The sequence below is a fragment of the Rhipicephalus microplus genome, chromosome 4 (assembly GCF_043290135.1).
Source record: "Rhipicephalus microplus isolate Deutch F79 chromosome 4, USDA_Rmic, whole genome shotgun sequence".
NCBI classification, from domain to species: Eukaryota; Metazoa; Arthropoda; class Arachnida; order Ixodida; family Ixodidae; genus Rhipicephalus; species Rhipicephalus microplus.
In genome coordinates this window covers 56,537,461-56,558,228 of record NC_134703.1, presented here as the reverse complement: position 1 = coordinate 56,558,228, position 20,768 = coordinate 56,537,461, and the positions used below count along the sequence as shown (strand labels likewise).

General features: G+C 48.4%; 1 protein-coding gene across 1 annotated transcript in view; it reads left to right on the top strand.

The window, feature by feature from the left end:
- Positions 1-20,768, top strand: part of LOC119171993 (mothers against decapentaplegic homolog 6) — a 97,901-nt gene that overhangs the window by 37,909 nt on the left and 39,224 nt on the right. Inside the window, exons 2-3 of the mRNA XM_037422924.2 lie at positions 19,232-19,288; positions 20,217-20,276. Coding sequence (XP_037278821.2) covers positions 19,232-19,288; positions 20,217-20,276 — 117 coding nt within the window. The remainder of the gene's footprint in view (positions 1-19,231; positions 19,289-20,216; positions 20,277-20,768) is intronic.

The window sequence follows — 20,768 nt, the reverse complement described above, 5'->3', positions numbered from 1 at the left end:
TCTCCTACGTTCCACCAATCAACCCGGTCCGGTGATTGCTGCTTCAATGGGGTTGAAATTCGGGGAACAACGATGCGCTTAGATTTATTTGCACGTTAAAGAACACCAGGTTGCAGAAATTCAAAGGGGTACTGACACAATGTTTTGCGGTTGAGATAGCCTGCTGGGTCGGTTCCCGTGAACATTCGTATACCATCTGCAGAATGTCAACAGCGAATATAGCTCGGAAAGGGTTTTATATTAATTTTGAAGTTTCCGTGAGTGTCAACCCCATCTTGCCATTGACACCCTCGACCCTTTGTGACCCCCTACTTCCCTCAACACGCCCCGCCGCGGTGGTCTAGTGGCTAAGGTGACCCGCAGGTCGTGGGATCGAATCCTGGCAGTGGCGGCTGCATTTTCGATGGAGGCGAAAATGCTGTAGGCCCGTGTGCTCGGATTTAGGTACTCGTTAAAGAACCCCAGGTGGTCGAAATTTCCAGAGCGCTCCACTATGGCGTCTTTCATAATCATATGGTGGTTTTGGGACGTTAAACACCACAAATCAATCAAATCAACGTTACACTCCAGATATAGATCAATTACTTCCCTCACCTCACCACGCTGCAGTCAATAAAAACAAGTTATGATGACATCAGAGCTGCCATTTTTCTTTTGCCGCGTTTGTCGCCGCAGTTCTCGGCGGCTGGTCGCGAGGGCGTGGCTGTGGTGCACGCTTCCAAGGTACTGTGTTTGGCGACACTGCAGTCCCGTTTCCTATTTTCGGAAGTAATTTTTTATGCGGTCCGTATGGAAGTGTGTCACAGTTCTGTGTGCTGACGTGGTCGAGAGCTGTACACGCCAGGTGGCGTAGTTACACTCGGCGGCTTCTTGTTTTTGGACTTCTCTCAATGAAAACTGGTCGAGGGGCCCGTAATTAATTAAGCAAGCGATGTGCCGTGTTATGACTATAACAGGCCCCCAGCAACACATTGCAGCAGAAAAACGCGAGGCTAAAGTGTTTGTGTCAGTATACCCCTTTAATGTGGAGCCTGATGATTGTGGTGCTTCCGGCCACTAAAGTGCCCCCTTCCTCGCCCTCTAATAATAAAAATGAGGCGGCAGTTTGCCCCCGTACCTTTACCCGGTCGGTATTGTCTCGTGATTAAATAATATGTCGAGTTCAAGGCTACGAGATATTCATTCATTCATTCATTCATTCATTCATTCATTCTGCCAGCGATTATTTTCCTGTTATGAAGAGGTGCTTCCCCTCGGGTGAAGCACATATATTTCTGCCTTCATTACTACGGCACGGTTATGCGTTTTAACGGTATATACACCGAAATCATCGCGGCTACATTGTCGGATTTGTTGTCAGCTGGCCGAAAATGGGTATCTTGCTCGCAAAGCATCCCGAGAGAGGGAGCGCGCCCGCATACAGGACCCTCTCAAGCAAGGACCTTGGTCGCAACAAGGCCCACGAAGCATTTAATGCCTCGTCGTCTCCTCGTTCTTCCGCGTCGCTTGCGCAAGTCACCGTCGCCCGCGGCTCTAATGAAACGAAATGCTCCACGGGGCCGGCGGCGTCGTGTGCTTGCGTCAAGATGAAGTGAGCCGACGAGGCGCAGTTTCGTGCTGCGCCCATGGATGGCGTGTATCGCAATGCGCGGTCGCGCCTTCCTTCTGGAAAACGTCCATCGCGGGGGTGTTCCTTTGTACAGCCACAGGTTGTGTTAGCAACGAGTATGAAACCGAGCCTGATGGAACACCGTGCCGAACGGGGACTGCGCTTTTCTTGCGCAGCGAGTGCGCATCGCGGCTGACCATTTTCGGTGTGAGAAGGAGCGTGCCATGCTTTTGCGGATTCACCGCTGTGCGAGCGCCGTTTTCTCTACGGCAGTTTGCACATGTATCGTTGCGTCGGAATGAAACCGGGTGGGGCGGCACCGCCTTAATTTTCGCGACCTCTGGCAGGCTGTGCGAGTACGTATAGACAGGTACGTCGCTTAACCGCTTCTGCGTATCCACGTTTAATGCTCGCAGTTAGTTCGTTTGCGAGTCTTTTAGCATGTAATGGTGGTGATATGTTGGTTAAAAGAAGAAGAAAGGCGCCTAACTTCTGCAGCCTGGTTGGGAGCCCGGCTGTGAATATCTTCCTGCAATACTTATGGAGAGGGAGAGAGAGAGAGATAAATAGAGGAAAGGCAGGGAGGTTAACCAAGCTTGGCTTGGTTGGCTACCCTACACTTGGGGTGAGAGAAAGGGAGAATAACAGAAAGGAAAGAGAGAAAAAGTGTACGGTGCGCAAATAGGGTACCGCGCTTCTCCTTTCCCCCTCGTTGTGGTTAAGCCGTTTCAGTGACAGTGCGTCCCACGAAAGGCAGCTTCTTCGTTAACATTGCGCTGGCTGATTACGCTATAATGAGGCGTGACAACCCCGCGGTAAATTTAAAGAAAAAAGTTTTCGTTGCATTGTGGTGCCTTCACCGGTATTGGGAGCGGCAGAACCACAGCAAGCCGGAAAGGAGAAGCTGTACCGTAATACCATTCACGGTATTAGAGTGGCGTATTTCCGGTAACTCGCTAAAATACTCAATTGTTGGGATATTACGTCCCGAAACCATGGTATATGATTATAGGAGAACGCCGTCGTTGGAGGTTCCACGTGGGGCTATTTAACCTTCATCGGAAATCTGAGCACACGGGCCTGCAGTCGCCGCGGTCAGGATTCGATCCCGCGACCTTCGGGTATACGCATTCGAACGCTGTCATGTCTCAGATCCGGTGGTTCGCATTTACTGCGTGTACTCGAGTCGTTCTATCCATGGCAGTAGGATCGAATTGTAACAACTACACGCACTCTGCGGCAAAGGGTGGCTCGGTTTACTTGGCGCTGTTGACCAGCAAGGAACGCATACGGCTGCTTAGGGTCGGGTCAACCCGACCTTCGAGTCGACACGTTGCGCGGCCGCAATGGTTTGGTTATATTGGTGGGTGTCGGGTTGGTGGAAGTCTCCTTCTTACTACTAGACCTGTTTGCACGCTTCCAGGTCGCGTTAACGTATACGTGCAAATTGACGCGTTGCGCGAGGTATAGCAGCCACCTCCTGTGAAGCGTTTACGGGGGCGAGCGTGGGCACTTCCCGGTAAAAAATTGTGTCACATTGTGAAAAGCCGCGACCGGGTGGCTCGTGCAGGGGAGTCTCCGGTAAACCAAGCGGGACGGAGACGTGTGGCTGAGTGCCGGGCGCGCAGCCTTGCGAAGCGCTGGCCCGCGTCCAGCAAAGCCGCGAGGACTTATGCGCAACTCGTTCGCCCTGACAGGGTTCATCCATCGTTTCACGGCTGTCCACGCGGGAAAGCCGAAGGCTTCCTGACGGCTCGTGCGCTCTAGGAAGTCGCGTTGGAGTGGCGCTAAGGCGAGCTGCAGCACTGGCGAGAGGCGTCGCTTCTGCGTTGGCTGGTTAGGAGTTGCTTCCACGAAGGCTTACGCGTGGAATGCTAAAGTATAGTTATGAAAAACGTTCGAGCCCTTATTGTGCCAGAATGTCTCGTTATGGTTGTCAGACAACTGTTGGTCGCACATGCATACCCGAGAAAACTCCTATACTCGGTGGGCCTGCTGGCGTAATTTCGGCTCAGTAAGCATATATAACGCAGCTCAGTGACCAGTGGAGACGTGGCGCTGGCTGTGGCGGTGAATGTATGCCGTCCGTAAGATGCTATACCATTGCCCTAATCACGAAGCAGAACTACTATACCATTATCAAAAGCGCATGTTAACCTTCGATCACTACAGATTGTGTGTGCATATATATATATATATATATATATATATATATATATATATATATATATATATATATATATATATATATATATATATATATATATATATATATAGCGCAACTAACCGACGGCTTAGGAGAAATACACACACGACTGAATGCGTACCTTTCAGATTTGGGTGCACGTTAAAGAACCCCAGGTGGTCGAAATTTCCGGAGCCCTCCACTACGGCGTCTCTCATAATCATATAGTGGTTTTGGGACGTTAAACCCAACACATCTAGAATGCGTACCTTTCATCTCTACCGTTAATCGATGCTATTAAAATCTATACACTGATGCTTTACCAACACGCCCAACCTAAGCAAGTTTTATCAAAGAGCACCTACGGGAGCTTGGAAACGGCGTCCAGCTGCATCTGTCTTTCTATTTCAACGTATATTAATATAATATGTCATTATACATAATAGCTCTATTTTTTTTCGTTTTTTTTTGTCTGGCATCTCCCCGGCCCCGCCAATGGTGGATGCCAGACAAAAAAAAAAACGGAAAACAAAGAATAGAGCTGTTATGTATAATGACATATTATATTAAGATACGTTGAAGTGGAGAGACAGATGCAGCAGGACACCGATTCCAAGCTCCTGTATACGTGCTCGTTGATAAAACTTTCAAGGCGCTGTTACCTTGTTCGGGAGCCTGCTCAGGTCCGCTTTGTACACGCGTCATGCACCAAGGTGCATCGCTTGCGCGTATGCGAGGGCGTTTAATGAGACGTAATGACTCGTAACTCTTTGTACGCTTCTGTGCGCGCCGTTCAAGCTTTCATCCCACGACTTCCACTTACAGCAATGACTGTTACGCGTAGCTTTTGCTCCGAATTTAAAGAGCGCATGCTTTTATACCGGCTTTGTTCGTGGCGTTGTGCGTACCCGCTCTTTACGAAAGACGCGCGTCAATTATGGTATACTTGCAGTACCCTCTAAAGAACGTACCTGGACTAAGCTTCGCTGCTTCGTTGTCCAATCGGTCACACCGACTCACACGTGATTCTAAGGTGGAGTTTCAGCGCTGCTATATCTAGAGACGTGTGGAACGATGGACGTGGTTCGACTATAGATCGATTGATATGTGGGGTTTGGCGTCCCGAAACCACCGTATGATTATGAGAGACGCCGTAGTGGAGGACTCCCAAAATATTGACTACCTGGGGTTCTTTAACGTGCACTCAGATGTGAGCACACGGGCCTACAGCATTTTCGCCTCCATTGTAAAAGCAGTCGCCGCAGCCGGGACGTGATCCCGTGACCTGCGGGTCAACAGCCGAGTACCTTATCCACTGGTCCACCGCGGTGGAGCTGGTTTGACTAGATCAACGAAAAAGAGAAAAAACATGTAGGTCAATTAGACATGTGTCCAGCCAGCTACCGCACGCGACACGAGAAGGGTAAAAAAATACAAAGAAAGAAGGAAAAGTTGAAAGCGCCGCCGGATCCAAGTGCACTTGTACACCACAGTTAGTCGTTGATGCATGTAGTGGTCGGTGTCGGAGCTAATATTCACGGTGTCGGTCGGGGTGGTGATGTATTATTCTTGCTATTCTTTCTGCAGAGCTCAAAGCATGTTGTGCAACTGGTTTCGATACACATATAACAATGTACTTCGTTTACCTGCATTCCAGCCGTAGCGAGCATTCATTCATTCATTCATCCATTCACTCACTCACTCACTTCGCGTCTGGCTTGGCGACGTTTCCTGCTCCACGGTAGTTCCGTGTAATCGGCATTGTTCACGTTCTTGGATCGCCTGGTGCAATTAGCATGGGAAACCGAGCTCCCGTGTTCTCGTGTCTGTTCCCTGCAAGTAATGAACGCAACCCAGTTAGCCGTTATAAGCACACTCTGGCGGCTCGCAGTTCTGTGCTCAGAATAGTCGTCGATTCAGGCGCTCTCTGTTGACTTTATTCCAGCAAGGGCGCCGAGTGAAAGAAAAACGAAAGAGATGATGCCAGTCGTAGATTATAAGGACCTCTTATCATAATCCCAGATATACACGGGCCCAGTGTGGTCTAGTTTTATACACGGTTTGCAATGTGCCGGTGTGCGTGCCACCCGGCGTTGTCTTTGGAGCAGAGCGGCAACAATGTCCCCCCACCACCCTTTTCTTTCTCCTCTTCCTCCCCAACTCCACTAAATATAAAAGCGGTCAGCTCCGCAGAAAGCTCTTCCGAGAAGGCGCAAATTTAGGCTGCCCTCCCCACACTCCGATGCCTCGCGCCACTTTCCTCCTCTCAAGGAGGAGCGTTGCAGTGCCGCTCCTTCGTGGAGGTTCTCTGCGTGTGGTTTGCTCGCTGGCAAAGCACCACCGCGGACTGCACAACCGCGCAAGCACAACCGCGGATGGTGGAGAGCGTCCGTTTCGATGCGTTTCATCGCCGAACCATCCACACCACGAAGCGACTTGTCGTAATGTTTCCTTAACCAGCAATGGAGCAGATTTTGACTGAAGTCTGGGAAATAAGTGACACATTCAGTAGGTGGTTCAAATGCTCTAACGCCCTCCCACATATATTTTACATATTGTATGTGTATATATACGCACAAACGTACACGAACACGCACAGACGTACACAAAAGAGGGTCTCCCCCTCCCCCCTCCACACACACTCACACGGAAAGATTAAGATTAATTGGTTGTGCCCCGGGTGGCCGATCGAACGTCACTCAAAATGTTTTTTGTTTTTTTTTTCTTTAAGAATGTAGTGCTCGCTTTTTGCGCGCAGCTAATTCTTTAGCGTATTTTCCGTTCACGAAGAACTCGGCGACCACGTGCAGATGCAATTCCTTTCTACGGTCAGATGACATTTTATGTGCACTTCGCTGCGCTGCATGGAACTGGCGAAATATTGAGCTTGGACGTCAATTGGCTGTAGCCGATCACTATCGGTTGCTGCTCGCGAACAGCGCTTGAGGACATGGTCAGCGTTTGGCTTTGTCCCATGTTCTGTGCCATTGCTGCGCCGATGAAACGAGATGGGAAGTGTAAAAGACGAGAAGGTACGCCGAGGCAGGATACGGCGTCCTGTTTCCGTTGGCAGCTCCGTCGTCATCCGGGCCACCATTGGCGCGCCGGTGGCGTGATGCGTGCTCGTCTTGCGTTAGCTAAGCCTTGTGTTTCTCGCGCCACGAGCTGTTCCCACGCCGAGAGGATGTGTAAGACGAAGTCGCAGGCTCGGTTGACCGGACGACGTATACGTTCCCACACCTCGTGCCCGTTCGTCCTCTTTTGTTACTGAAGCGCTACTGTGCGGTTTACGCCCGCTTACATTGTGTCCTGTATATTCGGCTCAAAGAGGAAAGGATCGTAATTGTTCGGCCATCAGCCCACGATATATACCCCCTTACCACGAATATGGCGCCAGCTACACACCCGTGCGTTCCCTACCACGTCTTTCCACAGTCTTGTAACACCCTGTGATATGCCCCGCCGCGGTGGTGTAGTGGCTAAGGTACTCGGCTGCTGACCCGCAGGTCGCGGGTTCGATTCCCGGTTGCGGCGGCTGCATTTCCGATGGAGGCGGAAATGTTGTAGGCCCGTGTACTCAGATTTGGGTGCACGTTAAAGAACCCCAGGTGGTCAAAATTTCCGGAGCCCTCCACTGCGGCGTCTCTCATAATCAAATGGTGGTTTTGGGACGTTAAACCCCACAAATCAATCAATCTATCACCCTGTGATATATCCCTCCTCCTTGTGCATTTTCGACTAGCAATGAGCCAATCTGGATAATCTGGATCATATTACGTGTATATGAACGCACCACCTAAATCTCTTAATATTAGTCGTAAGGAGCAGGAGACTGCCGTGGATCTGCAGCTCGGCGCCCGAGCTGGAGACCAGATTCTATAGAATTTGCAAAGATTGTAGCGGAGACCCACTCCGGCTAGGCTCCCTTCACCACCGAACCTTTTTCTCTTTGGATAAATTAAATTTTAACGTGATATAGCGTTAAAGAGCTCGTTTCGCTGATGTTCCGTTGTCGGTGTCGTTGGTTGTGAGCGAAAAATCGTCTTATGCGTGACCGAAAAATCGAGAACGAGTCAAATAAAATAAATGATAAAAGTATCATGCGGGAGAGTGGGAATCGAACTCGTGTCGTTTGGGTCCGACTGGGGATCGAACCCGGGTTGTTGGCGTGGCAGGTTCCACCACACGGCCGCGCGTCTGTTTGTGAATGTTGTGAAAGTAACTTCCTCTTCTCGGAATTGCAGTGAAAGTAACGTTCATGCTTTGCAAACACACGTGTCCTGTATGCGTCCTTCACAATACAACGTGAACTATAGCGCAGTGAGGCGTGGTACAAGCGCCCATTACCAGCGGGCGTTTGAACGTGTGATTATCATGATGACTTCGTGGTTTACAGCCAGTCACCCACTAACAAAAGCACACACGCTACTGCGCCTATTTCCTTAAGGCCTCGTAGTGGGTGCATAGTGAGTTCGGAAAGGTTTCATGCACTAAGTGTTTCAAGTACGCACTAGGAACTGGACATCGCTATCTCGTTCAACTTCTAAACGCGAACCTTTAAGGACCCCCTTCCCCTTTCTTTTTTTTCTTTCTCTTGCTCCTAAAGATATACCGCTGTACCGACGGGCTACTGCGCACTGGGAAACATCCCTGGAGTTACTAAGGAAGCCAAATCTCTTGAAGGGCTAGTGTGGACGGTTTTCTCAAATAAAAAGCACAACTTGCCCCCCCCCCCCTCCTCTGCTACGTTTCCACTAACCATCCGATCGTGCACACCTGATGAAGGGCGTAAACAAATCTGGGAATTAGTCTTTCAGCAACTTATGAAAATGCGGTACGCAAACACGGTAAGGCATTACCGTATACCGCTCGTCCTATTCCGCTCGTTGACCTTTTACCACTGAAGGCACCAGAAAATTTCTGTGTGGTTGTCACACCTCGTTCTGGCCTGCCTGCGCATTGTTAACGCGTGGGCTTGTGATCCGGAGGACGCACTGTCACTGGAAAGGATGAGCGCCACCGTACTGCCCTATATCTGCGCGCCGTATTTCCGCAACTTGCTCGCAATTCTAATGAAAGCTGGGCTAGAAGCGGTGGAGTGTTCGATGACGGCCGCGGGTGCTACAGCACGCTTTAAATAGGTGTGTAGACACGTGCTTGGAAGTGCCTGCAAGTTTTCGGAGAGCAACGATAGAGAAGCGAGGCACGCTGCCAAAAATGAGATGACCGGCGGGTCACAACGGCATGGGCATTTGTCGCGTCAGTGAGCCATGCGTCAGGCTCAACACCTCATCATTGTACCCTTTCAAAAACTTTTAAGGTTAATTCCAGTGGCGTAGCTTGAAATGTTTTCGGAGGGGGGGCGTCACCCATACTTTACGGATGTTTGGGGGTGCATTTGTATATGCGCTTGTATATATACGCAAGCAAAAGTGAAAATACATTTTCAGGGAGATATATCCCCCGTTTTCGATCTCTCATGGCTACGCCCCTGGGCTATCCTGCGCGGTTTATTTGCCGAGCCGAAGAGCAGTTCCCGCTTCGTGAGTGGTTGGTGGGGTTACGATGGTTACGGCCAACCTGGGTAGAATTCGTACCATGGACGTTGATTGTGCTACGAGTTTGCCCTTGTGTACAACAGTGTAGAAAATGCATTGTACTCTTGTCCCTGTATGGTTACAGTAGTCACCATAGCAACAATGCTTACATCGGCAAGGCTGCTTTTTTGACTTGCACGGCGCCTGTTGCGGTCAGCCGTTGTGGTTGCGCCTTTTTTTGCTTCTGTCGTATACGCTTTTGCCCGACGAAGTTATACGCCGATGGCTCTGCAACATTGAGCCCGCGACTCGCTTTCTGGTCGTTCTCGCTTTGTGTCAGTGAACTCGCGTTTATAGCTTAACAGATTTTCCGAAAGGGCGCTCTTGGGGCCTTGCGTGTGTCTCACATGACGTGTGTGACGGCGGTCGCTTGCGACACCTGTGAAACCTTTCTAGCGAGGTTATCTATTTCCAAGTGCCTAATTTTATCCCGCGTGTGCAATTAAGGTCCGTAGTAATGAATCTGGGTCATTTTGCGGAGATACCGACGCTTTAGTGTGCCGACGCGCGTTGCACAGCGCGGTGACATGACAGGAGTTATTCCCTGCCGTCCAGGTTCTTTTGTTTGATTTCTATTTCCTTTTCCTCAAATGCATTCCCGAGTCCCTTCTTGTGGGCCATAAAGCTGTTATGCGACAAAAAGAAATGACATCGCGCGCGCGTGTGTGCTGTCGGGCGCCGCGGTGAGCCGAGATAAAGGGAACCGCACTCTAATCTCGTAATCTCGAGACGGCGCACTTTTTTATTCTTTCAATAACCACATTTGTGGCGCGCTGGGCACGGCCTTGCTTCGCCGCCGCTCACGACTGCAACGGAAGAAGAAAAAGACATGCTGGTTTGTGCTTCGACGTCACCTGCACGTTCTGCAAATCGCGGTAATTGTCCGGTGTCATTAGCACTATGTCGTCCGTTCAGCCACATCTTTTGGCCCGATGGTGTAGCTTATGATAATGCCCTCCTTGCCCGGAATTATAGGCCTTACGGATAATCTGTCTTTATTTACCATGTGCCATTGTTGTAGTAGTAGTAATGGGTATTAGTAATAAATAGTAGCAGTAGTAGACACGCAGATCGCGTGAACAGTGCGGTGAGTGCACGAAGAAATAGTTGAAACGAAATGGCGGGGATGCTCGATCACCCACGCTCGCGCATAGACATCCTCGCTGTTCGACGGCTTTCATGGCGTAGAACTGCATGTGCAAACGCCGCACATGTTATAATGTCGGAGCCGGCTCTCTCTCTCTCTCTCTCTCTCTCTCTCTCTCTCTCTCTCTCTCTCTCTCTAATTAGACCTTAGCTACGTTTAATTCTGTTTAAGGCAGTTCACTGTTTTCCTGTACTCCAATCCCGGCTCTGGCGTCTACCTATTGTGGCGAGCACTGCGTCAACGAGAGTGCCCCCTCCCTCCCCGCTTCGTGCGTGCGTGCGTGCGTGTGTGTGTGTGTGTGTGTGTGTGTGTGTGTGTGTGTGTGTGTGTGTGTGTGTGTGCGCACACACATAAGGGCCTTCGAGAGTGGGGGAGGCCCATCTTGGTAGTGGTGATAGCGCGCAGTGTTTTGTGCACTCGAGTGTTGCGAAGCAGGAGTAGAACCTCCTCTCCCCGCCGCTCCGAGTGCAGCGGCGGCGTCTGATAAGAAGGCTGCGATGCGGTAAATAGCCGAGCCGTGGGCTGATGGCGGCGTCGGGCCGGCCAGTGTCGCCATGCGTTTGCCCAGGGGGCCGAGCTGCGTCCTTGCCCGTCTCTTATCAACGCCTCAATGGAATCGCGCCCTCCCCCATACCGCTTTTTTTACGCGCGAAGCGTCAATTCTCTCCGCCCCTCCCTCGCACTTCTTCCGTTTCTCTCTGTCCAATTGTGTGTAGAGCCCCGCTCGCCTTGCGTGCAGCAAGTATAGTAACGGAGCTCGATTTTAAATAGGCATCAACTTCTGTCTGTGATGTCAGAATGCGGGTATGATGCTTCACATGTTTTAATCGACACCTCTAACCTAATATGATGATCTGGAAAGGTATAACTTCGTTTGGAATGCCTTTGTCATGCTCAGCTGCCTTCGCATCTGATAGGTCAACTGGTCGGTTAGTCATCTGAAAATCACACGTTTGCCCGGCGTTGTAAATCTTTTCTCACTCGCTTACTGCACCCATCAGTAAACAGCTGTCGAAGCTCTTTCGCGGAGTGTGGCACTTTAGGCGCTCTGCTCCAACGTATAGTGAGTGAAATGCGCGTGGGGAATCGGCCCGTCCCTGCTGAAAGTCCCCTTGATATGTAACACGATTACGTTTTTGACTCCGCAGCACGCGTTTCCGATTCAGTTGAACGAAAAGAAAATCACCTAAGTGTTGTCCACTAAGCGCGAACGTGCATTCCAAAAAATAAGAGATCCTAAGACGCACCGTAACAACAAAGATGTAATAACGCAATCAACTCAAGGCGATCCGCAAGTGTTTCTATATCCGGAATGTGTAATCTACAGAGTTTTTCGAAAACAAAGCGACGCTTTTGTGCCGTATAAGAACTGACTGCGCATACCCCCCTACCCCACCCCCCATTGCGTCTTGGCAATTCGAAACTATAGGCGGCGAGCCTCCCCGTTTTGTGCATTTTGCAGTGACATCGGCGACGTCGAACGTTTTAATCGGCTTTGGCCGCTGTTTGGTAGAGCAGCGATGGTCTGCCGCTTGCAACGTTGTTGCCCTATGTACCGGGCATTTGAAGAGGTCATTTTTCCTGAAGGGCTCGCGGCAACGAGCAGGAGCTTGCAACGAATTTCGATGGGCTTCCTGGCAGATACGTGGTGACAGACAGCCACCGTACAGGAGATGCTCGGACGTATGTATATCAGTTGGCGCCCGTGCAGGCCACGCTGCTGCAACATGACAACCGCCATCGAAGCCGTATACATGCTCCGTCTTGGGTCAGTCGCGTGGGTGAACTGTATACGAGATTTCGTTGTTGCCACACTCGAAAAAAAAAAAAAGCCACTAAATCTTTCTTCAAGTGTAACCTTGCATTAAGTGGTGTAACAATACGCTCTGTTGAACTCGTTACCGTTGTTTCTCATCCGTGCGAAAGGCGTCGCATACATCGTTTGGCGAGTGGATGTGTGCATCGTTGACCCGAAGGACAACGGGGGATGCCGTTTTGTCACGGAGGCGTTGGTCGTTTCTTTCGCCTTTGTTTCTTCGCATCAAGCTTGGGTGCTGGGAAAACGGACGAAGGAAACGTCGCGACGACTGTGCAGACCGGAAGCGACGACGCTCACGTTTCCACCTCCGCCAAGATGAACTGTATCGCGCGCGTCTCTCTTGAAAGGTGCACTAAAGTCATACAGTGAATCGATTCAGGTTGATCAATTCCATTCTGAGAACTATGGATGGCGTCGGTTTCACCATCATAGGTGTATGGGTGTCATTCTAAAATCTTGCGCCTGATTCTGGAGTGCATTTTTTTTTTCTTTTGGCGGCTTTGGCTCAACGAAATTTCCCTCGCCATGTCTCTGGTTCCCTCAGAAGTCAATACACTTTGTTACCGATTAAAAACTACGTATGGCCTAGTAGAAAACAATCTATGGCGTCGCGCCGTTTGGTGCTGGAATCGCTAGGTTGCTTCGCCGTCCCTAATTTCTTTTTCGCGCGTTTGCTCGCTTATCAAGTGTCTTCACTCAGCATCCTTGGCGACACCGTAATTGTGAGAGCGTTAATGACGTTCTTTTCCCTTCCTAGTACAAACAAAAGATTTAATATAGTCAATAAATGAGTTACGGTGTACTGTATAATTATCGTAAATGTGAGCTAAGTGGTGTTCGTGTCCATTGGACGTTCGTTAGCCCGTCTGTACCGTTGTCTGCGCCGTGAGATGATAGAAAAGACGCTCACTAGAAGGCCGCTGCGCGACGGCCGACGGGACTCCGAGGACTGTGGAGTCCGCAGTCGTCGGACGCCGCCGTCGTCGTTCCGGAGCGGAAGGCGAGGGAAATGGTTGAGGGAGGGATCGGCGGATATTTCTGGTTCTTCGATGGTCGCCACCGTCGAAGATAGCCGACGTCACCCTCCCCTTGAAAGCGGCGGCCGCTGCCTTGGCAGCCGGCCGACGTCGCGGCGCCGGCGTCCTCCCTCGTCGCCCCTCTCGGCCTGTCCGGCTCTCTCTCGCAGCCATCATCCGCGCCTGCCGGCCTGCCAGAGGAAAGGGGTCTCGCCGTAGCGAGTGCGTTCGGTCGGAAAGCTGGAGTCCTTTCAGAAAGTTGTGGAAAATGTGGTATGTCCGCGTGCCGCTCTTCCGTTTTCTTTCGTTGTTGTGCATTGGCCGCCCTTTACAATTGAGCGAAGGTACCCCCAGCACCAAAAATGCTTTCTTCGAAAAATTACCGTGGGATCACAATGTCACGCCTGACGATTGTCAGCCTACGAATTGTCACCCAGGAACCTGTCGTTTTGAGAACACACTGTCGGTGGAACATCGGAGTGGCTAAAGCAGAGCCACTGAGAAAGAAAACCACGATAAAAAGTACAAGTGCTTCAATATGTTGCTGAAATACTTTGCTGACTGGGCTGGCCGGAATTGGTTTCTCAGCATATTGAAAACAGCGCCAATTAACGCACTCAAAGGAGGAGCTGTGGTGTGCCATTCGGTATAGCCTTGTCTGTGACGTAAATTGCGCTGTTTGCAAGACGTACGAGTGCTTCTATCCACGAGAGAAACAGTCGCTACGATATCCTAATATATGCAGGAGGACCGAGTTACAATATATGCTTCAAAACAGAGCACTCAAGGAGGAGCATATCCAACAACATTACAAATGGTGTTACTATAAGCACGCCCAAAGCCTCCATCTTGTCACCGTAATATAGGAGTACGGATGGCATGCTGCGCTAACGGCAAGTGCTTAGAATATGCTATCACCAGTATAACACTCTGGACATTTATTTGAAGCCTTATAGCGACATTGATGAAGCGCCACGAGTGGAAGGAAGCGGTATAGTATTGAATGAAGCACCCCATATCTGCCGGTATACGGGAAGTTAGTCTTGCGTTTTTCAATCTCACGCTATAGTTTTGCGAGATTGTGTCGATCTTTGCGGCAATTGCTACTTCGAACAAACTGTCTCCAATTAAGTCGTGTGAGCTGCGTACCGGGGCTGCTAGGCAATCGTGCTGTCCTGACGTAACCGTACGTGTAACACGTCGCACTCAGCGGCCATAAGTGGTCGGAACCTTACGCAACGCGGCGTGCATGTGCATTCGCGCAGAGCCATGGCCGCTTTCTCTCTTTGTCTAGTGTTCTGTCTCTGTTCTCTGACTGTCTCGAGTCCCTGCCGAAGCACTTCTACGAACCAGTTTCGGTAACCACGAGGTGAAGGCTTTATGACGTCGTGTAGCACTGTCACGTGCTCCGTCCCTGAGACCGCGCCTGCTGTTGCCACACGTGCGCAGCTCTTTCTGTTAGCGCTATTCGCAATCTGATTATTTCTTTACTTCGAGCCATGCGCCTGGTTGCAAATAAAGTTCAGTTTTCTCTCTCTCTCTCTCTCTCTCTCTCTCTCTCTCTCTCTCTCTCTCTCTCTCTGCGTCGCAACTCCATGCCAAGGGGACACTGTTCGAACGTTTTGAAGTAATGCTTAGTGTCAATATGTTTGGAACGTGTTTCGCCAACTTCTCAGGACGGCACATTTCGATTAGGGTTATATATGCTCTGTTTACTTTGCAGTATTCGTACTTTAGTAAAAAGGGAACTTCTGTCTGCATCGGAAAACTCGTAATAGCGACCGTCGCTCTCCTCTAATCTTGACCGCTGTTCCCGACCAGTCTCGCCCCATCCACCACTGTCTAAAATTGGAGCCCCCCTTCTTATTATTATCATGAATATTATTAAATTATTGCAGCAGAGCTGCTATGGTCGAAGTCTGTCATGTGTCTTAGATATAAAATAATGATATCAAACCGTCTCGCGCTCAATCACCACTCGGTATACGCTTAACAAGAGAAATTGCAACGTGCGGCGCCCCTATCGGTGTGTGCCGCACGTGCGTAGATGTTCGCCTGTTGGTAGAAAGAGAAAGAGACAAATACACACTGACCATGCAACTCTGGGCAGTCCAGCAAGCCGAAGGAGCCGCCCAGGGCCAGCAACTTTTGGTCAAAGGCTTGGTAAGATCCGGGCCCATCTGACTGATTATCGAGGCACTACATAAAGTCATTTGATCTGATCCGAGACTAAAATAAAATAACAATGAAAAGGAGAGCGAGCAACGCATATCCATTGGTGTAATAGTATACAGGCTGAGAGGGTCAGAACTTGGTCAAGTCAGCACAGCTTTGCTGTGACCCAGCCTTGCTTGACTTAGTGCAAGCTTAACTATACCCCGTTGATCGCCGCTCTCTCCCATTTGCAATTGGAGGGGACGGTAAATATGTCGCCGTTAACAAAACGAAGAAAGCATGCGCGCTGCATATATGCATGACACATCTTTAAAGCATGAAAAGCATACATGCATGACACATCTTTAAATGTACTGACAACAGATTTTTTCGACCCTGTTTTTTCTGGCGCGACCGAAAGCTTACCCTTTTGCAGTGTTCGCAGCTGCAGAGGTTACTTGCAAAATCACGTAGTTATTTTATAAGAAGCATTTTTCTTTATTTGAAAGGCTCTGAACACCGATGTGCATTTTTGTCCAGCAACACTGAGAACTGATAGTGATGCCTGTAGCCATTCTAGCGACTTGTGCATGCTGCGATTGTTCGGCTTACGCGGGAGTTCCTTTAACTATGCTTAACCATCTTTATTCTGAGCTTTAAAACTATTTTTGAAAATTAACAAGTCGTTACTATGTATGAGACGATATTGCTTTGTACAGCTTAAACAGCGTTGCGTGCGCCTGCGCCCGAGCTTGATGCGCCTGTGTCGTGGATTGCTTGCCCCGTCGTCGTTACTCTCTCGACACCCACGAGCCCAGCCGAAAACGTCACTGCGCGTCATTTCTGAGACAAAGTGTAGGTAAAAAAAAATCGCGTCACTTGAAAATCTTAGCGACCGGGAAACTGCGTGCAAGGTTTCATGAGCACGCAGAACGCAATGACGAACACGGGATGCTTACGTCATGCGAAGACAGCGCCACTTTATGGCGCACTACTAACGCAGGTCTATAAGTAAATTATGTAATAATATCTTTGACCATAAAGAAGAGAAGCAATATTTCAATACCAACAGGAAAATTGACCGCGTATTGACTGGGCACGTCGGATAATTCAAGTTTCTGTCATCAGGTGGCGCCACGGGCTGTTTTTGCGATTATCAATGAAGAAGCAAAACATATAACTCCACTTCTCACGAGATGAGCAGGAGTGGTTCGAATCGCTGTATATGAGGTACAATCTTTCCATCCGTACAGTCATTTTAAAAATTTTCATGTTCTGAATAGTAGTCGGTCCCTTGAACTGCGACTGCAACATGAATCATTCTCTCGCTTGCGAGTCAAATTTTGTAAACCATTTAGATAGAGAGATATGACAGGGAATCGACGGTCCGTCTATGTCTCCTAGTTCTAAACGGCACAAGTGTTTTCTGCATTGCTTACGGACGCGTGGAACCGTTAGTTTTTTGCCCTTGGGATCCGCTGCTTCACCGAATATACGCGCGCGCCGGCACTGCCTTGCATTCTCTGATTCCGAACGTGTGGGGCGGCATGACGGGAGCGAAATGCAAATCAGCCGGCTGTCTGGCGTTGTTGGTCAACACTGCGGCAGGTGCGCGGCGGCGTGCAAGCACCCTTTGTTGCTCAACAGAAGCGTCTGTGCTCGGGGTGATCAATATTGCAGCGCAGCGTGCTCGCAAGCCTACGTCCCATGCGCTGGCGCTGCGCCTGTTTTTTTTTGTTTTTTTTTTGTGCCGCCGACGGCTAGGACGCGGCCCTGTGGCTTGACGTCAGCAATGAACATTATAAGCCTGACGCGCTTCGCCGTCCATGGCCTCGTCCCGTTTGTTAGCCCGCGCTGTAGGTACCTATACATTTTTTTTATTTTCCCCACCGGTGTGGGCTACGCCAAACCCGGTTGGTTTTAACGCCATAGCGTTGAAGAGCTCGTTTTGCAGAAATTCTGGCGCTGGTGCCGGCGTCGGCACCGTTGGTTCCGAGTGAAAAAATCATCTCGTGCGTGACCGAGAAATGTTTAAAGGTGCAAATAAAATAAATAATGAAAAAAATCTTGGTCCGAGTGGGGATCGAACTCGTGTCAGGGTGTTCTACCACACAGCCACGAGTCTTTCTTGTTTTTCTATTGGTATTTTTATTGGTATTGGTATGGTATTTGCTATTTGATACAAATGCTGTTTACGGTATATACATATCGTACAACATACATAACGCAGCTCCGACAAATGTACAATGGACATTACAACGCCGCGAACTCCATACAACTCAAGTGTCCTACTCTAACAGCCACGCGCGTATACTTGTGAATGTAGCGAAAATAACTTTCTTTTCTTGGAGCACTCTTTTCATGCTTCGCAATGCAACATCAAATATTGCGGTAATATTGCGTGGTACAAGCGTACATCACCATCGGGCGTCAGAGCATGTAATTATCATGATGACTTCATCTTTTGGAATTCATTCACTCATTGATTTTATGACCTTCTCTGGTTTAGACGTTGCGTGAGGCAGTGGGTTATGAAAAACATAGCAGTCTAATCTAAAATATAAATCGATGGTTTCGATGAGCTGCTAGAATCCTTGTGGCTCGAAGATGGCGACTTCGGTGGGCAGATCATTATACAGCCGCAGGCGCTGCTCTGTATGTTATCTTGTAACCTATTGAAAACCTGTGCCGGATCCGCTCTTCCTCTGCTTTTTCACGATGCCACGGTGCATGCGCTGTTATATATATATATATATATATATATATATATATATATATATATATATATATATATATATATATATATATATATATATATATATATATATATATATAAACTTCGAGAATAGTGCAGTATAGGAAACAAAACAATAAAATATTTATTTAATCCTAACAGTTTTGGCTGGTGGACCAGCCTTCTTCGGAGGATGTAAGTGAAATGATACAAGTTCCCGTAGCAGAGGGTCACCCTCACAGTTTAAAGACCCTCCCTGTGAAGGATTAAATAAATATTTTATTGTTTTGTTTCCTATACTGCACTATTCTCGAAATTTATAACTTTTTTTACGGTAGCCGGAAGAAACTCTGATCATATATATATATATATATATATATATTGTGTGTGTGTGTGTGTGTGTGTGTGTGTGTGTGTGTGTGTGTGTGTGTGTGTGTGTGTGTGTGTGTGTGTATTTCCGTGTTTTGACACAGTAATCATGAGGTCTCACAGACAATAATGCCAAGGAATGTATAGGGGAAGTTATTAGAACCAATGTAAAGTAAATAAGAAGATAGAAAAGTGGGTTAAAAAATAGCTTGCTGTGAGCAGGAATCGAACCTACGATTTTCGAATAACGTGTTCGATGCTCTGTGGTGGAGCATCGAACGCGTTATTCGAAGGTCGTAGGTTCGATTCCTGCTCACAAGTTATTTTTTAACCCACTTTTCTGTCTTGTTTACTTTACATTGATTCTAATAACTTACCCTATACATTCAGTGGCACTATTGTCTGTTAGGTCTTTATATATATATATATATATATATATATATATATATATATATATATATATATATATATATATATATATATATATATATATAACGTGTGTGTGTGTGTGAGAGAGAGAGAGAGATTGGAACAGCTGGTGTACTTCACATTCGCATAAAACCAGTAGATGACTGTCGCCTCTATTTTGTCTTCCCTGCAGAGTCTCCACCGCCTCCGTACAGCTTGCAGACGCAGGATGAGAGCTACCCACCCATAGGTGAGTGGTGTCGCCGCAACCACATTACATAGGTAAACGCGTTGATCCGCGCACCTGTTAATTGATGCGACTCGCCGGGGAAACTGCAGGCCGTTGGTGTGGCTGGGGAACCGCGACGATTGCGCCAACACGTCGATCGGGTCGACTCGTTTGTCTTCTGTTTATGTAAACAATGTAGCCGCGGTTTCTGAACCGACGACATTACATGTAGGGCTGTACTATTGGGTCCTCGCATGGTTCTGGGGTCTGATATGTCTGGGTGGGCGGTCATGACCACTTTGCGTGGACTTGCGACTACGACAAGATTAAGTTTGCTGAAAATTTAAGTCAGTACAGTGGGGTCACGTGATCCCACTTCAACGCCAGCTTGTAGGTGGCGTTGAAGATAATAGATCCGAGTAGATACTGTTTTATTTCATTTTTTATTTCGTGGTGACCGTTTATATAGCTTCGCGATATTTATCGGAAGGCGGCTCAGATATAACTCGCATATATGTTTCCAACGTCGTATTTTGCGCGTCATCATTAGTTTATTTGTAACTATTCGTTGTGTTGACCTTTTTCTCCCTATCCTCATGGTGATCGGGCGGTAGTGATTATTAAATTAATAGGGGTATTTTTGTTCTCCTCTGTTCTACGGATGTGTTTTCTTGTTTTTTTCTTATTTATAGAAGTTGTTTGTATATATCACATCATTAGTGCACCATAATCAATCATTGTTTTATTGGATTATTAAGCATTTAGTCTACGGGTTCAGTGACTTTTGTTGTGCTATTAAAATCAAGTGATGTTTTCTTAGATAGATAGATAGATAGATAGATAGATAGATAGATAGATAGATAGATAGATAGATAGATAGATAGATAGATAGAATTGAAGCCTGCCAAACGTGATGATCAATCCTTTGTTCCGGCTTTGTTATCTGCAGAGTCGTCGCCGCCACCTCCATACAGCCTAGAGCCGATGGGCAATGCCTACTCGTCTTTCGGTGAGTGCGCTTTGCTAATCTTCTTAATACGGTAAGCTGTTACCGACTGCATGCTGTGATAAGGCAACGTGTGACAAGGTATATGCCGTGGATGGTCTGTGTTAGCCAATTCTGTTAATAGCAGTGTGGGGAGGCCTTGCAGGAGAAGTTGGATCTAACGTGGTGTTTGGTTTCACATACGTGGGCTGCACTTCGTTGTACACATCTCGCACTAACTGAACTGCTGTAATTGTGGCGTTGTTTCATTACTGGGGCTCAGCAATAGTGCGTAACGACTATCCTGTTGCAGACTGAAGTAAGGGGCCATCAGGAGAACGGGATGGCCAGTACTAGCAAGTCAGGGGACGGCGAACGCCATTATGAAGTGCGATGACACGTACGATATTCTGTGCATCCCAATACATAACAAGTTTTCCTTATTGTAGTAAGAGTTCCACGTTTTTTCATGTTAAAGTTCAAGTTTCAAGAAGGCCATCCATATGCAAAGCTTCT